This window comes from Stenella coeruleoalba, assembly GCF_951394435.1.
Source record: "Stenella coeruleoalba genome assembly, chromosome: 16".
Classification (NCBI taxonomy): Eukaryota; Metazoa; Chordata; class Mammalia; order Artiodactyla; family Delphinidae; genus Stenella; species Stenella coeruleoalba.
Genome location: NC_137162.1, coordinates 19068713 through 19087412, shown reverse-complemented (window position 1 = coordinate 19087412; position 18700 = coordinate 19068713). Strand labels below are relative to the sequence as shown.

Sequence of the window (18700 nt, the reverse complement as noted above, 5' to 3'; positions counted from 1 at the left end):
ATTCAACTTGGTATAACTTATGACTATAACTGGTATAGCAGTAGATGGTTAAAATACTTAGAATTCTTTTCCTTCATTTTCTTTTTAAGAGCCTGATAATTTAAGTGACTCTCTCTTTTCTGGTGATGAAGAAAATGCTGGGACTGAGGAAATAAAGAATGAGATAAATGGAAATTGGATTTCGGCATCCTCCATTAATGAAGCTAAAATTAATGCCAAGGTGAAAAGGCGGCTACGGAAAAACTCGTCCCGGGACTCCGGCAGAGGCGATTCCGTCAGTGATAACGGAAGTGAAGGCCTTAGAAGTGGAGTAACTGTACCAACCAGTCCAAAGGGAAGGTTGCTAGATAGGCGATCCAGATCTGGGAAAGGAAGGGGACTACCAAAGAAAGGTTAGTATATACCACGTCCAAAGACACAAATGGAAAAAATATTATCTGATTATTATACTACAGTTTCCTTGTTCTAAGAATGAGAGAAATTTAAACAGTGATAATGTTAAGGTTTTACGGCTTGTATATGTTTTTACATAGTAATAATCTGAGGACCATACCACTTTTTCTTTTAAGTTGAACCTTTTTTTCTTGTTTGAGTAGATTAGTTTTCTTGAGCAGTACTTTATCTCATATTTCCAGCAAAATACACACCAGTGTTCTTCACGGTTAAGAATTGTGCATGTATTCTCTAATTCTGCTTGAAAGAAGTAGGGTCAGAAATTCATCATGTCTATTATCTAATGAATCTAATTAGTTATGTCCATTGTTAAGAATACATGATAAATATAATTTGACTGGTAATATCTGGGTCAGAATTTTAATAATTTTGTAGATCTGGTTCTGAGTTCTTTTCAGGTCTGTTTGTTTTAGGTACTGGAGTGGAATGGTCTTGTTTCACTGCTGTATCTCCAGTGCCTGGAGTAGTGACTAGCAATCTGGGTACTTAAATATTTGTTGAATGAGGGGTCTGTCAGCCTCTGTCTGTCGTAGAATTTTGATGCAATTTGGAGATTTCACCAACTTCTAAATGGTGGGAGCTTCAAATTATGGCCTAGGATACTTGTAAAATGTTTTTGTGCCCTGTCAGAAATTGTTATTTTTGTTGAATGGCTCTGCAACCATTGGCTGGGTCAAAATGAAACCTAGTTATCAGATTCTGTTTTGCTCTGGTGGCAAGAATTATACTCTATGTGTAAAATAAAAACCTCCCCCCCCAAAACTGGTGATACTGTACAAGTTCTTTAAAAATAATGCAATATACTGAGCTTATAAAAACATTTCAATACGTTTATTTAGTAAAGCAACCTTGAAAGTTGGAATTGTTAAACTTCTGCTGGTGAATTTGTATGTAGAGAAGTAGAAATGATGATTAGTTCTGTTAATGCTTCAATAGCAATTAGTTATTTGTAACATATTTCTAGTTGTGAAGTATTTGTTTCTTTTTATATCTAAAGAGTATTTGACTTTAAAACATTTGATGGTGGTCAGTGTACTTCGTTTTTGAATAATTTCTCCCTTGTGGCGTTTTCCATGCCACATCTTTCTGGCTCAGCATATTTCTTTTTTGTTGTTGCTGTTCCCAAGATATGTCAGATAGAATTTAGAGCTCCACTGCAGTATCACTTGCCTTGAGGTCACCACTACAGCTATTTTTCTGATTTTTTTCGTTTGTTTGTTTTTGCTTTTATTTTAAAGCATCTGCCTTTTTAGTTTTAACTTTGTAGGCTATTTCAACTTGTTTTTCTGGAAATAGGTTATAAACTATGTAATATCTAATCATTACTGAAAAATCAGTGATCTGAATAAAAAGAGGCTTAACATATAATTCTCAACTGGCAAAATCACTAGCATAGAAATTAAAATACAGTTTTTTAACTGCTATTGAATTAACACCTGAACATCTAGAATTATTTCAGATTTCAATTAAAATTTATGAACTATGGACATTATGCACTCTCCTTTCTCAGTTCTAAACTTTTTCAGGTGGTGCTGGAGGCAAAGGTGTCTGGGGTACACCTGGACAGGTATATGATGTGGAGGAGGTGGATGTGAAAGATCCTAACTATGATGATGACCAGGTAGAAGTGTTTTACTTTCTGTAATATATACTTAAAATACTTATAAACTTTTTGACCTCATGTTTGTAGTATACTCATATTTGTCAAATCATGTATTCTATATGTATAGTCTATACCATTCAAATCATATATATATATATAATTTTATAATGTGTCATTATAATTTGTGTGATTATCTGATATGTATATGAGTGTGTATATATGTGTGTACACATATTACACACATTAGTATGTATATCTAAATCATATATATTCAGTCCTTTCAGACTGTCAGGTTAATTTTGGATTAGAAAACCAAGTTAACTGATAGTAATGTATGAATAATTTGCACTTGGTTTCTGAATTTAATAATTAAACATGGAAATATTTCTAAGGGAACATGAAAAATATATTTTAAAACTAGTAGGATTCAAGTACTATAAAATCTTTGCTAAATGTTCTAATTTTAATATATAGTCTTGAAAGACTTGAAAGTATGTTGTTAGACTGAAGCCAGTCACGAGTTGCATATAAACATTTCAGGGCTTTTTTTTGCAGGAAAGGGGGATAGAAGATTATTGGACATCTTATTCTTTTTGAAATTTCAGTTGAATAATGCTTTTTCCTTAAGAGATTTTTTGGTCACTACAACATTGATTTTTGTTATAAGGGCTTTTTTATTATCATAATACTAATCATGAAGGCTTTGGCTCCTGCTGTTTTTTTTTTTTTTTAAGTGACGTTTTAATGAAACTACTAGGTGTGATAGGAAGCTTAAAGCTTTTTGGTCACTGAAGTATTGGTTTTGTGGGAGAGAGAAAAAAAATTAACAGAAGATATGGGGGATCAGAAGCAAGTCATATATTTGCTGTAGTTAGTGGTTTTAATCTGTATGTTGGTTTATCGTATTCAGATTTTATAAAAGAACAGTGACATAGATTCTGTTTTTATATTATACAAGTGATCAAAGTATGTAGCATCTCTTTTTCTTGCCCTGAATGGGTATTACTAACCAGTTGGAGTATAAAATTGTGAAACAATTTCAGTTCATCTGAATATTTTGTTCTTTAATTTATAACTTTCTGCCCCTTCCCTTTCCAGGAAAACTGTGTTTATGAAACTGTAGTTTTGCCTTTGGATGAAATGGCATTTGAGAAGACTTTAACACCAATCATACAGGAATATTTTGAGCACGGAGATACTAATGAAGTTGCGGTAGGTTTAAAGTTGAAAATATAATTTATTTAATATAGGAGAGCAGACACTGTTAAAAGCAAAACATCGTATTCAGAATGATCTTGGATCACTGAAAAAGTTTAAGCATTTTCTTATGCATAAATGAATTTCTAACTAAGAAATGGACTAAAATTTTATTTAGACCACTTCTTACCTATTTGGGATCAGATGAGGGCTCTGTGCCATTTTCTTCTCTGAAAAATGGCACAACACAATAATTTTTATAATTATAGCATTTTTATAATTGATAGTTTATAAAATATAATTAATTTCAAGGCATTTATGGACCTTCTAAAATGTCCTTAGGGATCGCATTAAAAATGCCTCAGTTCCATTTTTTTGACATTCATTTCAATGCTTAGGACTAGAATAAAATTTATCTTTGTACTCTGTCCAGAAAAGAACACAGATACAAAAGTTTGGAAAAGAATGCATGCAGAAATCAAGAGAACAAATGTGTGGTGGTTTTTTGCTTTAAATTTATATATTTAATTAATTTATTTAATTTATTTAATTTTGGGCTGCTTTGGGTCTTGGTTGCTGTGTGCAGGCTTTCTCTAGTTGTGGTGAGCGGGGTCTACTCTTTGTTGTGGTGTGCGAGCTTCTCATTGTGGTGGCTTCTCGTTGTGGAGCACAGGCTCAAGGCACATGGGCTTCAGTAGTTGTGGCACACGGGCTTCAGTAGTTGTAGTTCGCGGGCTCTAGAGCACAGGCTCAGTAGTTGTGGCACATGGGCTTAGTTGCTCCGTGGCATGTGGGATCTTCCCGGACCGGGGCTCGAACCCATGTCCTCTGCATTGGCAGGTGGATTCTTAACCACTGCACCACCAGGGAAGCCCCACAAATGTGTTTTTGAAGCATAATTTGTATGGGAACATTTACTGTGTTACAAATTGTTTGTAAAGTAAATCTAAAAGGGTAAAATTTAATTATTGGTCTAGTTCAGTAGTTTAGTATTACTGACTTAAAGTAATAAAATTGCATCTCCATAGAAGATTTTTATAATTTAGATTCTTTTAATTCAGACTGGTTTTCTTTTTTTTTTTTGTGGTACGTGGGCCTCTCACTGTTGTGGCCTCTCTCGTTGCGGAGCACAAGCTCCAGACGCGCAGGCTCAGCAGCCATGGCTCACGGGCCCAGCCGCTCCATGGCATGTGGGATCTTCCCGGACCGGGGTACGAACCCGTCAGCAGGCGGACTCTCAACCACTGTGCCACCAGGGCAGCCCCTAGACTGGGTTTTCTTGGTTTGTCTGATAATATGAGGTTTGATAGCTTTGAGGTTTTGTAGGAATAAAACCAAGTATTTGTTCAGCTTACCTAACCGGTGTCCTTGTTAGTAGTCGTTACTCTAAGTAACCGAGTTACAAGTTAGTCTCTGTGGTCATACTGCCTATATTCCACTTCCAACCTGGGCACTCCTCTGGGTGCCCTCAGCAAATACTTAATTTTTCTGTGCTTTGGGTGTGGTGAGTATGATGATAATACCTCCCTCAAAGAGTATAAACTAAGGTGGCTGTTATAATTCCTGATACACTGTAAGTGGTCAGTAAGTATTAGCTGCTGCTATTATATTTTTTAAGAGAAAATTTTACTTTATCCCAGCATTTAAAACAATAATCCCACTTAAAAACAGTGGTTTAAGATCTCATTTTAAACTTTATATGAAAGTATAAATATTTGGGTGAAGAGAGTATAAACAGCTTATGATAATGTAAAATGAATTTCCCTACAAATGCTCATAAAACACTATTTCTAGAAGTAATAGAGTATAAGGCAGAGGGTTAGTTAACTCCTAACACCAAACTTAGCAATACTATGTAGTTTAATAAACTATTTTAGGTGTAGTTCACATTCTTGATTTTAGTGATGTTCAGACAGTTGAAGCTTAAAGTGGATCAGTATTTATATGTAGAAAAAGATGTATTTATCTTATCCCCAAATTTTGAGTGTTTCTCTGATTTTTTCCAGTCAAGGAGAGAGAAGGATATATGGGTAATATCTTGATTTTTTTCAAAAATAAAAGTAAATTAAATTGAACTATAGGCAGTGACATACTTTTTTTTTTTTGAATAGGAAATGCTAAGAGATTTAAATCTTGGCGAAATGAAAAGTGGAGTACCAGTGTTGGCAGTGTCATTGGCATTGGAGGGAAAAGCTAGTCATAGAGAAATGACATCTAAGCTTCTTTCTGACCTTTGTGGGACAGTAATGAGCACAAATGATGTAGAAAAATCATTTGATAAATTGTTGAAAGATCTACCTGAATTAGCATTGGATACTCCTAGAGCACCACAGGTTTGTATGATTCTTCCTCTTGTTCATTCTCTCCGTCTACTTCACTTGCAAGTATAGAACTAATACATACTCCTAGGAAATTTTATTAGATGAAAGAAGAAAAACTGGCCCATATTCCCTGTCACACAAAGATAGCCCTCTAATGTTTTAGTGTATTTTTTTCCCTAGCTGTTTTCACCCCCGCAACATAGTTTTCATCACACTGTAATTTTATATCTTACTTTTCCCCCCCATGCTCTGTATAGTTTCTAGGTCATGTTTTTTTGCTGTCTGTATATTCTCTATTACATGTAGTTAAGCTGTTTCATGAGCTAGGATTTTTAAAAAACGTAGATTGTTATAATTGAGGATTGAGTTTGCTTCACTAATGTTTATTATAAAAATAATGATAAATAAGATTGTTCCCTTTTGTAGCTTTGTGGGGAAATAATTAGAAAATTCATGACTTATGTATGCTTTTGTTGTTTAGATTCTGTTCAAAGCCTTTTACTTTTATTAGATTTCATACATGCTGACACTATAATATGACTTTCTGGTTGAAATTGAAAATGTGTGAAATCGTTGCTATTTACCTGAGCAGAGTTTTAAAGCAAGGTAGGAGCACTTAAACGTTAATTTAGGAATAGACTATAGGTAGGTTAACATAAATGCTGTTTCTGTTTTACTTTCCTGTGACAGACAGTAAGTAGTCTGTGTCAGTATTGAGCTGTGATTCAAACATGAATTTTTTTTCTTTTTATACAATACCCATACTTTAAAAAAAAACTGTACATAAGTTAATAGTCATTATAGAAGTTTTGAAAAATAGAAGGCAAAAGGAAGAAAGGACAGCAAAAATAACCACTGTTAACATTTTGGTGTTTAAATCTTCTGTTCTACTTTTTGTGGGTATATATCAGTGTATGGTTTTTACATATCCTTACGTTTTTTGTTTTAATAAAAAGTGGAATCATACTGTATATGTTACTTGGTAAACTTCATTTTTCTTACACCATAAAATGTGGTAAACATATTTGGCCACACGGTGTACCGTCTTACATAAATACCATTCAACCACACAATTACTGTTAGACACTAAGTTGTTTCCAGTTTTTTTAAGAAGTAATGCTATGAACATACTTTCAGATAAATATTTGTGCACAGCTTTTCCCCCTCAGATAAATTCCTTTAATCAAACAGTTTTGAGAGACCATAGTCCAATTTTTTTCTTTCCAGAAGAGATGTTTCTCTTGACTATTAAGTCATTGACTTACTAGCAAGTATTTTTGATTATATGCTATGTTTCAAGCAGTGTGCAACGTGTTGGGGATTCAGTAGTGAGCAAAACAGATATTTTATGCCCCCATGGCTTTTAACTTGAAGGTTAAGATGTGGGAGTGTATGCCAGGCATAAACAGTAGGTGCTAAATAGGTGTTTTTTGAATACTCCAACATGTCTTAGGTATTGACTGTGTAGTTCAACCAGTCTTTATCATTTATGTTTTTAGAAATTGTGTCCTATAAAGCTTTATTTTAGATTTTTTTATATAGCTCTTTTTTTTTTTCTTATTATAGCTGGTGGGCCAGTTTATTGCTAGAGCTGTTGGAGATGGAATTTTATGTAATACCTATATTGATAGTTACAAAGGAACTGTAGATTGTGTACAGGCTAGGTAAGTAAATTAATTTTTCTACTTAGACTTTCAAAATAGGGGAAAGTTCTACAGGATTCTGTTGAAATGACACTTGAATTAATCAGACTTTGTGGACGCCTATTTGTCATTTTTGTGTACTCTTTACCATTAAAACAAAATTGAGAGATTCTTGACATGATATAACAGAAAGAAGACAGTACTATAATGCAGAAGTTCTGGGTTTTAGCTAAACTGTTAGCTACCTTTATGTCAAGCCACTTTTCTCTCGGCCTCAGTTTCCTTATTTATAAAATGAAAGGATGGGACTTGGAATGTTTTTTAAGGTCCCTTTAGGTTTTAATATTCTGTAATTATTTAATATTCTAATAAGATGGACAGTATTAACAAAGGAGCCCTGTTTTCAATTCTGTATTTATTTGCTATAGAAATCTTAGGAAATAATGTTTTTCACTTTTTTCTTTGGTATAATTTTAAGCTAAATGTGATATTTGGGAGTTATGCTCAGTGATTTTTCATAACTTCCTGGAAACTTAGACTTGTACTTAGCCATGTCTTAGGTTTTCACAGGTATAGATATTAATTTTCTAGGACTACTTCAGGTCAGAGTGGCATGGTTGCCCTGGTGGAAAGGCATGGATCTATGTAAAAGTTAGTTTTAGGTGAAACATTGCTTCTCAGGCTAGATCAGTAATTTTGAAATAACGTTATTAGACTTTTGTTGACCAAGAAATGGAAATGAGTGAGAGAATATTAATATGAGAAGCAACTTTTTTTTGTTCCCAACTTTTTATCTTGAAAAATAGTTTTTTAAGAGACTTCTGAACTTTAGGTTGCTTTTATGTTATATGAAAGCTTTTAGTGTATATGGGGTTTTTTCCCCCAACTTCATCCATAATTTGGTCAATCTCAAGCATGTCCATATGTCAAAATTAACTTTTTTTTTTTTTTGTAGAGCTGCTCTGGACAAGGCTACCGTGCTTCTGAGTATGTCTAAAGGTGGAAAGCGCAAGGACAGTGTTTGGGGCTCTGGAGGTGGGCAGCAGTCTCTTAACCACCTTGTTAAAGAGGTAACTACTGGGCATTGTCTTTAGCTTAATTTATATGTATTCTTCAAGGAAACAAACTCTACCCTCTAGCTGGTATTGTTGTGGACAAAAATTAATTTCAGTCTTATAGCTGCAAGTGGAAAATGGAATAATCCTTATATATTTGGATTTATGCCCTTTTGCTATAAATTATACAATAATTATATAGTCATTATTAAATTTTTATGGTTTCTCTGACTTAAACTAAGACTGTGTTAAGTTAAAGGGGCTTTCATGAAGTTAAAGGGGTTTTCATGAAGAAGGCTGTGTAGGAACCTCAAAGGAATACCTAAAGTCTTTTTCTTGGAATGTAAAATTTTTCAGACTGTTGAGTTTCTGTTTTGTAGTTATTCAGTAAATGTCCATATTTATAAGAGCAGTTTGAAACTGGGTGGTCTCAGATTGTAAGTTATGCATTATGAACACTAGAGTAGATCAGAGTGGTAGATTTTTGTAGGGAAGTTCACTACCTGTATGCATTCTTTAAAAGAAAAAGTAATTGGTTTTTGCATTAATACCATATTTATTCTCTCTGGATTTTTTTTTCTGGCAGCAAAGTGATATTCTATAATAAGAAACCAGAAAAAGTAGTTAATCCTATTTGAAGATTTTTAAGAAAATTAGAAGATTTATATAGTACATGTGCTTCTGATTTTTGAGTATAATCTTTCATGTGACTATAGTTTTGATATTTAATAAATATTTTAATGATATGTATACCAAGTTTGAGTGTTAAGGAGCTCTAAATATTGTTAGAGCTTTGACCAGTTTTGTTTTTATATATGTTAAGGTAGATGAGTTGGTGTTTGTAATGTCATGATTGCAATATCTGTTTTAAAAAATTTTTAAAGTTATTACAAAAATTGAGGTATAAAAACAGTGGAAGTACCGGAGCAGTTCAGCAAGAAAATAAAATAAAGGCATCTAAGTTGGAAAAGAAGAAGTAAAACTATCTCTGTTCCCAGATGACATGATCTGTATACAGAAAATCCAAGTGAATTCTCAAAAAAACAAAAACACCAAACTATTATAAACGAATTCAGCACAGTTGCAGGATACAAGATCAGTGTACAGAATTTAATTCTAGGTCTTTTGTACACTAGCAATGCAATGAATGGTCTGAAATGAAATTAAGAAAACAGTTGCATTTGTAATAGCATAAAAAAGATTAAAATACAAAGGAATAAATTTAACAAAGGAACTGCAAATCTTGTGCACCAAAAACTGCAAAACACTGTTGAAAGCAATTAAATAAGGCCTAAATAAGTAGAAAGATATCCCATGTTTATGGACTGAAAGATTTAATATTGTTAGGATGATAATGCTTCTCAAAATTAATATTTTGAGAAACTGCCGAACTGTTTTATGGTATGTGAATTATCACAACAACAAAAAATGGTCACGATGAAATTGAAGTAAAACTACCAATATATGAGGTTGACATTATTTGGATATTCATTTATTTTACATGGAAGGATGAGTTGGACAGAGAGGACTTTCAGAAATATATACATGTATTTATAATTTATCGTTCTCAACAATACATGGGACCCAATGGGAAACACTTAAATACTTTAAATTAATAACAAAGTTAAAAAACTAAGTGATATAATTTAAATAATAAATATATTAGCTTATAATTATAAAGTGAAAATACTTTATTCAAGTAACATGCTTCAAATATTTATTTTCCTAAAGCATAATAGCAATTATTCATCAAGATATATTCTGTTGATCAAATTTTACTATACTTTTAATGGAAATACATTGTAGAAGTTGAAAGTAGAACATACTTAAATGAGATTTCAGTCAGCCAATATTCATTGAGTGTCTACTAGGTGCAAAGATTATTTTAACAGGCGATGTATAGGGGAGGACATTCCTCGTTGAAGTTCTTGTGTTGAAAAACTTCTTTTCTCTGGAGCCATAGATGTTCTTGTGCAACTTTCAACAGGAGAGTCAAGACTTGCCTCCTTAGCTATAACTGGAAGCTGAATTACTGACGAACGTTTTAAATAATGGTCCTCAAATCTTCAGTTGTAGAGAAAAGAGAAAACTGCTTTGGAAATCTTTGCCCTGTCTAGTAAAGCCCTATTATCTCTCATTTTTTGGCTCCCACTTAATGTCATGCCGATGGAAATGGGTTTGCACCACTTTAAAAATTCATTTTGAGACTTTCAGTTAGTGCCCTCTAGTGGTATTTAGGGTCCCTTGTTTTACAGGGAGCATTGAAGCATTATGGTCACAACTCAGGCCAAACACATCTTAAGTCTACTCATCGATCGCAGTGGATTATTGAAACACACCGAAACACTGCATTACCTTCATGACTATGAACCATTTAAAATTTGGGAATTTGCTTTTTAATTATTAAAAAATTCTGTTATGATAGTGTCATGTCAAGACTATTCTTAGACAACTGTCTGTGACCTATTTATCATGTACTATATTGAGATGAGGGTAAATAAATCCTTAGGCAAAACAGAATTTTTTAAAAATCAAGAATTCTAACACATCTCAATCTTGAAATCTAATAGATTGTTATGCTGCTGAAAGAGTATTTACTCTCTGGAGACATATCTGAAGCTGAACATTGCCTTAAGGAACTGGAAGTACCTCATTTTCACCATGAGCTTGTATATGAAGTAAGATTACTTTGACATTCCAAAAAGAATTATTAAGTGTTCCTTTTTGCACCACAGTGACATAATGCTTCTTTAATAACATACATTTTTGTTTTCTTTTAAAAATTTTAATATTAAGGGGGAGAGGGTTTTACAATTTTTTCTTTTTTTATCAAGGTATAATTTAGAGTAAAATATACTCTTTAGCTGTGCAGTTCAATGAAGTTTTGACAAATGTATCAAGTCACATAATCACTATCTCAGAATATAGAACATTTCCATCACTTCCAAAAGTTTGGGGCTAACCTGCTCCCCTACCACTATCATCTCCTGGTAACCACTAATCTAATGTTTGTCCCTATAGTTGTGCCCTTCCCAGACTATCAGTCATATAAATGGAATCATACTGTGTGTCTGACCTTCTTCAGGTAGCATAATGCATTTAAGATATGTCCATGTCATTTTATGTAACAGTAAATTCACTTTTTAGTGCTGGGTGATATTGCATTTAATAGACCTACCATATTGTTTCCAGTTTGAGTGATTATTAAAAAAAAGCAGTCATAAATATTCACTCACAGGTTTTGTGTGGACATATCTTTTCATTTTTCTCGGGTAAATACCTAGGTGTTGAATTTCTGGATCATACAGTAAGAGTATTTTTAACTTTATAAAAACATTCATATTCATGATATGTACTTTCCAGATTTTTCCTTTATTTTATAATATCTTTATTAAAATAATGTTTTCATTCCAGAATATGCCCCCTTAACATATTGTATTAGATGTTTGGCAATATGTTAACACAATGCATTGGCTTTAATTTCTATATAGCATCTGTCATTTTATCTCAGATAATGATAATGCCAGGAGGTTTGAGTTAAATGAAAAGTACTTAGATAATGTTTAGCAGTTCTAGATTTAAATCTTAGCCTTGCACTTCTCATCTGTGTGCTTTTGAGTGATTCATTTTAACTTTTAAAGTATTAGTTTCCTCATCTTATTATTTATTTATTTATTTCCCCCCGACACACACACTGTATTTTATTTTTACAAGAGATAAATAAACTGACACCAAGCATTGTAAATGGATGATCGCAACAAAAGCAACAATGATTGCAACTACTGAATACGAAACACACTCATATTATGTCATATGACGTTCAGTCCAGTAATCCTCCACTGCAACAGCTCCTTTACTTTGCAGTGATAATTAATTTGTATATTTTTTGCCTCTGAGTCCTTGTTGGATTTTTTTTATTCAAACAAAGTCACAAAAATTATAATTATAATCATCCTCATCTATACATGTATATACACATATTAGAGATGAGATCTGATAGATTTTAGGAGTAGTTTCTTACATGAAAATGAGCAATAATTCAATCATTTATTCCATTTTTAGGCCATTGTAATGGTTTTAGAGTCAACTGGAGAAAGTACATTTAAAATGATTTTGGACTTATTAAAATCTCTTTGGAAATCTTCTACCATTACTCTAGACCAAATGAAAAGAGTAAGTATAACATTATTTTGAACAATTTTTAGGCTTACATCTTAAATATATATGATTGAATACAGATTACAAATTGTCAATGAATTTTCTTTTAGGCTTGTGTAGTAATATTATGCCTATATATATATATATATATATATAAATGGTACTGTTTATGTTTGAACCTCTTATAGCCATTTCCTGGCAAGTAATAAATACTCCAGTATTTTTGAACCTGTATTTTGAAAAATGTGATGTGTATGTGTTCTTCAAGAGTTCTAAGATATGATAATTTCTTTTTTATATCTAGAGAGAAACATGAATTTCTAACAAATTTATAAAGTACTTAATTTATTCCTATTTAAAATTGTATGCATTGTTATTAAATATTGGTGAGGTTCTTACTTGCCTTTTATTTTTTAAAAATGTAGTAAATGTATTATAGAGAAGTAGATGGGGAAGAAATGTGTCCAACGTCTAATGTCTGCCTGAAGCTCTTTTGAGAGAACAGTTTTAAAGAAAATATTCTGTAAAAAAATAGACTTACTCTTTGTACTTTTCGAGGTTAGGATCTGACTGCAGTCTAATTATATGAACATTTGGCCTTAAATATAGATTGATAATAGTGATGGATTGTATGGCATTATGTATTTTATATGGGCTAACAACTCTGTATGTAATTCCATTGTTTTTAGGGTTATGAGAGAATTTACAGTGAAATTCCAGACATTAATCTGGATGTCCCACATTCATACTCTGTGCTTGAGCGATTTGTAGAAGAATGTTTTCAGGCTGGAATAATTTCCAGACAACTCAGAGATCTTTGTCCCTCAAGGTACTTTGTTTATTACTTTCTCAACGTGAAATACTGGCTGAGGTGCTTGGGAGGGCTAAGCTAATTTTCTGTTATTCCAGCTGTGTCTGAAAAATAATAGTATCTTCCCTGAAGTCACTCATCAGTGAAAATCATCTGAATTTATGGAGAAACAAGGGTGAAGCTTATTTTGTTCTCTTGTAAATCTGTATAGGACTACCTCATGAAGCCACAGTTCATTGGAAGGAAAATAATTTTGTGGAGTAGTTCTGTGTACCAGGCTCTGTTCTAAGTGGTTTAAATATTATTTCAGAGTAGATATCACCAGTGAGATGAAAAAATTGAGGCTTACGGCAGTGTAATGTACATTTTCTAAGGTCACGGTAGAAGCCAAGGATGGATCCAGACTTTTTCTGGCTTTTAAGATCTAGGTTCGTTCCTGTATTTCATGTGGGTTCCTTTTGCTCCCTCATAGAATGGAGAATTGGGACTGATTGGATTTTACCGCTCTAGAAAGTGTGTGTGTGATTCTTTTGGAGGTATTATATATGTGCTGCTAGGTTCAAACTCCTTAGGAGTTGATGAATTTTTTTTGTTATTGTTAAAGCTTATAATGAAGTTTGTATTGTAATAGATATAAAAGTTTAGCAACAGCTAACCCTCTGGTCTGGGTCTGTTTTATATTTTAAGTTTTTGTTATTTTTATATGAAGAAGTTTCAGTCTTTATGTATTTTTATGTAAGTGCACTGTGAGAATTAAATCTCAAAAAATACTTCCCGATAGTGTCCTTTGCTCTACAAAGTTTAGAAGCCATTAAGAGAGAAGAAAAAGATAATGGTGGAATATACATTTTAATGGCTTTGATAAAAATGTTTGAAAATGTAGATCTCTACTTTGGTGATGGCATCATTGATGTACTGATGTGCCAAGTGGTATACATCAGTAACAACTGCCAGCTTTGGCAAGGCTTTCTGCTACTTGCTGCTTCATTTCCAGCCTTGATCTCCTAATATTATAGTGTGAAGCCTTTACGTTCAGGAAAATATAGCTGGTTTACATTTAGACTTAGTATGAAAAGGGGTTAACTTTGGCACTGGCTCTTTTAAAAAATTTTTCAGCCTCTATTCAAAGGTCTAACTAGTTACTTCTATTGTGGCTTTACTTTCAAGGATCATTTGAAGAGATGTCTAAACCTTCTATGTATTCCATAGAACTTTTACTTTTTATCTCTATCCTTTTGCTTATTTGGACGGAGTGCACATTTATGTGTGACCTTGAATGCCTGTGTGTATTGGTCTAGGGTCAGAGAATAATAAGGGCTAATCCTGCTCAAGTTCTGTTTAGCACTTACTGCTTTAGGCTGCTGTTCAACTGTTCCTCTTGGGCTGCTGTCACTACATGTAGCTAGTGTGTGGTTACATTATAGAGGAAGGTCTCTTGAGTTTGAAATAGCAGAAATCTCAAAATGGGGCATATGGGACTTCCATATGGGACGTCCAGTGGTAAAGAATCCGCCTTACAATGCAGGGGACATGGGTTCATTCACTGGTCGGGGAACTAAGATCCCACATGCTGCGGGACAACTAAGCCCGCACACCACAACTACTGAACTCGTGTGCCTCAACAAGAGCCTGCGTGCTGCAAGCTACAGAGCCCACGTGCTGTGGAGCCCGCACGCCGTGACTACAGAGCCCATGCACCCTGGAGCCCGCGCACCACAGCTACAGAGCTGATGCGTCCTGGAGCCCACGAGTCACAACTAGCGAGAGTAAACCTGCATGCCACGATTAGAGAGAAGCCTGCGTGCTGCAATGAGACAAGTCCACATGCCGCAATGAAGACCCAACACAGCCAAAAAAAAAGAACATAAATAAATAAGTAAATATTTTTTAAAAAGGGGCATATACTGGAATTAACTGGACTCTGTTTTTCCACATTCAGGTTATGGCTTTTCTATATCTGAGAAAAAAATTAAACATTTTTAAACATAGATATTTTGATAGCTTCTGTAGCTCTAGTTTGCATAATTCCCAATCATCTTGGTGTTTCCTAGTTGGTTCAGTGTTTAGCTTTCAAATAATATTAATGACATACTAGAAATAAATACAGGCATACCTCATTTCATTGTGCTTTGCAGATGCTGTGTTTTTTACAAATTGAAGGTTTGTGGAAACCCAGCGTTGACAAGTCTATTGGTGCCATTTTCCCAACCAGCATTTGCTCACTTTGTGTCTGTGTTGCATTTTGGTAGTTCTCAGTATTTCTAACCCTCCACCAGCAAAAAGATTAATGACCTGTTAAAGGCTCGGATAATAATTAGCATTTTTCAGCAATAAAGTAGTTTTAAATTTTGATATGTACATTGGGTTTTTAGACATAATGCTTATTGCACACTTAATAGGCCACAGTATTGTGTAAACATAGTTTTATATTCAGGAAACCAAAAAATTCATGTGATTGTAATATGATAGCACTTTATTGTGGTGATCTGGAACTGAACCCACAATAATTTTGAGGCATGTTTGTATTAAATTTCCAGACAGCATAATAATGTTTGCCTTATTTATATTTTAATTTTTTTTTTTACATGACTTCATTTGGACAGTGAACTTATTTCAATCATCAAGCTTTTATTTAACTAAAAACTGCTCAGATTAAGCAGTTCATTTGATATGTTCTAGGATACGTATCAGAGGAAGTCTTTTCAAAAGACTTAGAGGAATGCTGACTTTTAAAAATATAAATGACAATACACCCCTTCAAAAATTAATGAATAACCAAAAAAGATGAAGTTTTAAATTCTTTTAGTTGACTGTAGTCAGAATTTGTTTTTTTTTTTTTTTTAACATCTTTATTGGAGTATAATTGCTTTACAATGGTGTGTTTCTGCTTTATAACAAAGTGAATCAGTGATACATATTATTATATCCCCATATCTCTTCCCTCTTGCGTCTCCCTCCCCCCCATCCCACCCCTCCAGGTGGTCACAAAGCACTGAGCTGTTCTCCCTGTGCTATTTGGCTGCTTCCCACTAGCTGTTAGTTTTACATTTGGTAGTGTATATATGTCCATGCCACTCTCACACTTTGTCCCAGCTTACCCTTACCCTTCTCCGTGTCCTCAAGTCCATTCTCTAGTAGGTCTGTGTCTTTATTCCCATCTTGCCCCTAGGTTCTTCATGACCTTTTTTTTAGCTTCCATATGTATGTGTCAGCATATGGTATTTGTTTATCTCTTACTGACTTACTTGACTCTGTATGACAGACTCTAGGTCCATCCACCTCACTACAGATAACTCAATTTCGTTTCTTTTTATGGCTGAGTAATACTCCATTGTATATATGTGCCACATCTTTATCCATTCATCTGTTGATGGACCCTTGGGTTGCTTCCATGTCCTGGCTATTGTGAATAGAGCTGCAGTGAACATTGTGGTACATGACTCTTTCTGAATTATGGTCTTCTCAGGGTATATGCCCAGTAGTGGGATTGCTGGGTCATATGGTAGTTCTATTTGTAGTTTTTTAAGGAACCTCCATACTGCTCTCCATAGTGGCTGTTTCAATTTACATTCCCACCAGTAGTGCAAGAGGGTTCCCTTTTCTCCACACCCTCTCCAGCATTTATTGTTTCTAGATTTTTTTGATGGCCATTCTGACTGGTGTGAGATGGTATCTCATTGTAGTTTTGATTTGCATTTCTCTAACGATTAATGATGTTGAGCATTCTTTCATGTGTTTGTTGGCAATCTGTATATCTTTTTTGGAGAAATGTCTATTTAGGTCTTCTGCCCATTTTTGGATTGGGTTGTTTTTTTTTTTTGATATTGAGCTGCATGAGCTGCTTGTAAATTTTGGAGATTAATCCTTTGTCAGTTGCTTCATTTGCAAATATTTTCTCCCATTCTGAGGGTTGTCTTTTGGTCTTGTTTATGGTTTCCTTTGCTATGTAAAATCTTTAAGTTTAATTAGGTCCCATTTGTTTATTTTTATTTCCATTTCTCTAGGAGGTGGGTCAAAAAGGATCTTGCTGTGATTTATGTCATAGAGCGTTCTGCCTATGTTTTCCTCTAAGAGTTTGATAGTGTCTCTGGCCTTACATTTAGGTCTTTAATCCATTTTGAGTTTATTTTTGTGTATGGTGTTAGGGAGTGTTCTAATTTCATTCTTTCACATGTAGCTGTCCAGTTTTCCCAGCACCCCTTACTGAAGAGGCTGTCTTTTCTCCATTGTATATTCTTGTCTCCTTTATTAAAGATAAGGTGACCATATGTGCGTGGGTTTATCTCAGGGCTTTCTATCCTGTTCCATTGATTTATATTTCTGTTTTTGTGCCAGTACCATACTGTCTTGATTACTGTAGCTTTGTAGTGTAGTTTGAAGTCCGGGAGCCTGATTCCTCCAGCTCTGTTTCTAAAGATTGTTTTGGCTATTCAGGGTCTTTTGTGTTTCCATACAAATTGTGCAATTTTTTGTTCTAGTTCTGTGAAAAATGCCATTGCTAATTTGATAGGGATTGCATTGAATCTGTAGATTGCTTTGGAAATTAATGAATAACCAAAAAAGATGAAGTTTTAAATTCTTTTAGTTGACTGTAGTCAGAATTTGTATCTGTTTTCATGTTTGTGTTCTTTTCATTGCAGGGGCAGAAAACGTTTTGTAAGTGAAGGAGATGGAGGTCGTCTTAAACCAGAGAGCTACTGAATATAAGAACTCTTGCAGTCTTAGATGTTATAAAAAATATATATATCTGAATTGTAAGAGTTGTTAGCACAGTTTTTTGGTTTTTTTTTTTTTTTTAGCACTTGTTTTGGGTACAAGGCATTTTTGAAATTTTGTAAACTTACATTTAAGGGAAATTTTTAAAGTAAGTGTTTTTTCTTTTTCTTTTTTGAGCGTGTAAAGGAGGGACAGAAAAGTAACCACTTCTTAAGTGGGATATTCTCATAAGCTACCTTTTTTAAGTGCCATGTTTATGACATAATCATTCCAAGTTTTGCATTGATGTCTGACTGCCACTCCTTTCTTTCAAGGACAGTGTTTTTGTAGTAAAATCACTGGTTTATACAAAGCTTTATTTAGGGGGTAAAGTTAAGCTGCTAAAACCCCATGTTGGCTGCTGCTGTTGAAATACTGTGCTTTGGGAGTAAAAAAAAAAAAAAAAAAAAAAAAGTTATTTCTTTGTCTTAAAGAATTTTAAAAAAATGACTTAGTTATGAGACTTATTCATCTTTCCAGGGAACATTGCTCGGTCTTAAAGACTAGACAGTTAAGTAAATGGTGGCTGGAACATCTATTTTTCTACAAAACTGGACGAATGAACCCAGTTCTAGAAGAATGTATGACAAAATAAAACATGTGAAGCAGTGTTGATTCTTTATTGGGAGTACCTTTATTTTAGGGCTTTCAAAAAACATATTTCACACAACAAATTTTAAATCATATAAAAGAGCATGTTTGAA

The 18700-nt window shown here is 33.8% G+C and overlaps 1 protein-coding gene across 2 annotated transcripts in view; it reads left to right on the top strand.

The window, feature by feature from the left end:
• PDCD4 (programmed cell death 4) overlaps nucleotides 1-18624 on the top strand; it is a 29829-nt gene extending 11205 nt beyond the window's left edge. The window contains exons 3-12 of one of the 2 annotated variants that reach the window (XM_079899385.1): nucleotides 132-392; nucleotides 1980-2074; nucleotides 3155-3268; nucleotides 5365-5586; nucleotides 7141-7238; nucleotides 8173-8287; nucleotides 10843-10950; nucleotides 12335-12445; nucleotides 13120-13259; nucleotides 17882-18624. In XM_079899385.1, coding sequence (XP_079755511.1) covers nucleotides 132-392; nucleotides 1980-2074; nucleotides 3155-3268; nucleotides 5365-5586; nucleotides 7141-7238; nucleotides 8173-8287; nucleotides 10843-10950; nucleotides 12335-12445; nucleotides 13120-13259; nucleotides 17882-17942 — 1325 coding nt within the window. In that variant the 3' untranslated portion in view covers nucleotides 17943-18624. Of the gene's footprint in view, nucleotides 1-89; nucleotides 393-1979; nucleotides 2075-3154; nucleotides 3269-5364; nucleotides 5587-7140; nucleotides 7239-8172; nucleotides 8288-10842; nucleotides 10951-12334; nucleotides 12446-13119; nucleotides 13260-17881 lie in introns of both variants that reach the window. The other variant, XM_079899384.1, reaches the window with a different exon arrangement.
• The last annotated feature ends 76 nt before the right edge of the window (nucleotides 18625-18700 follow it).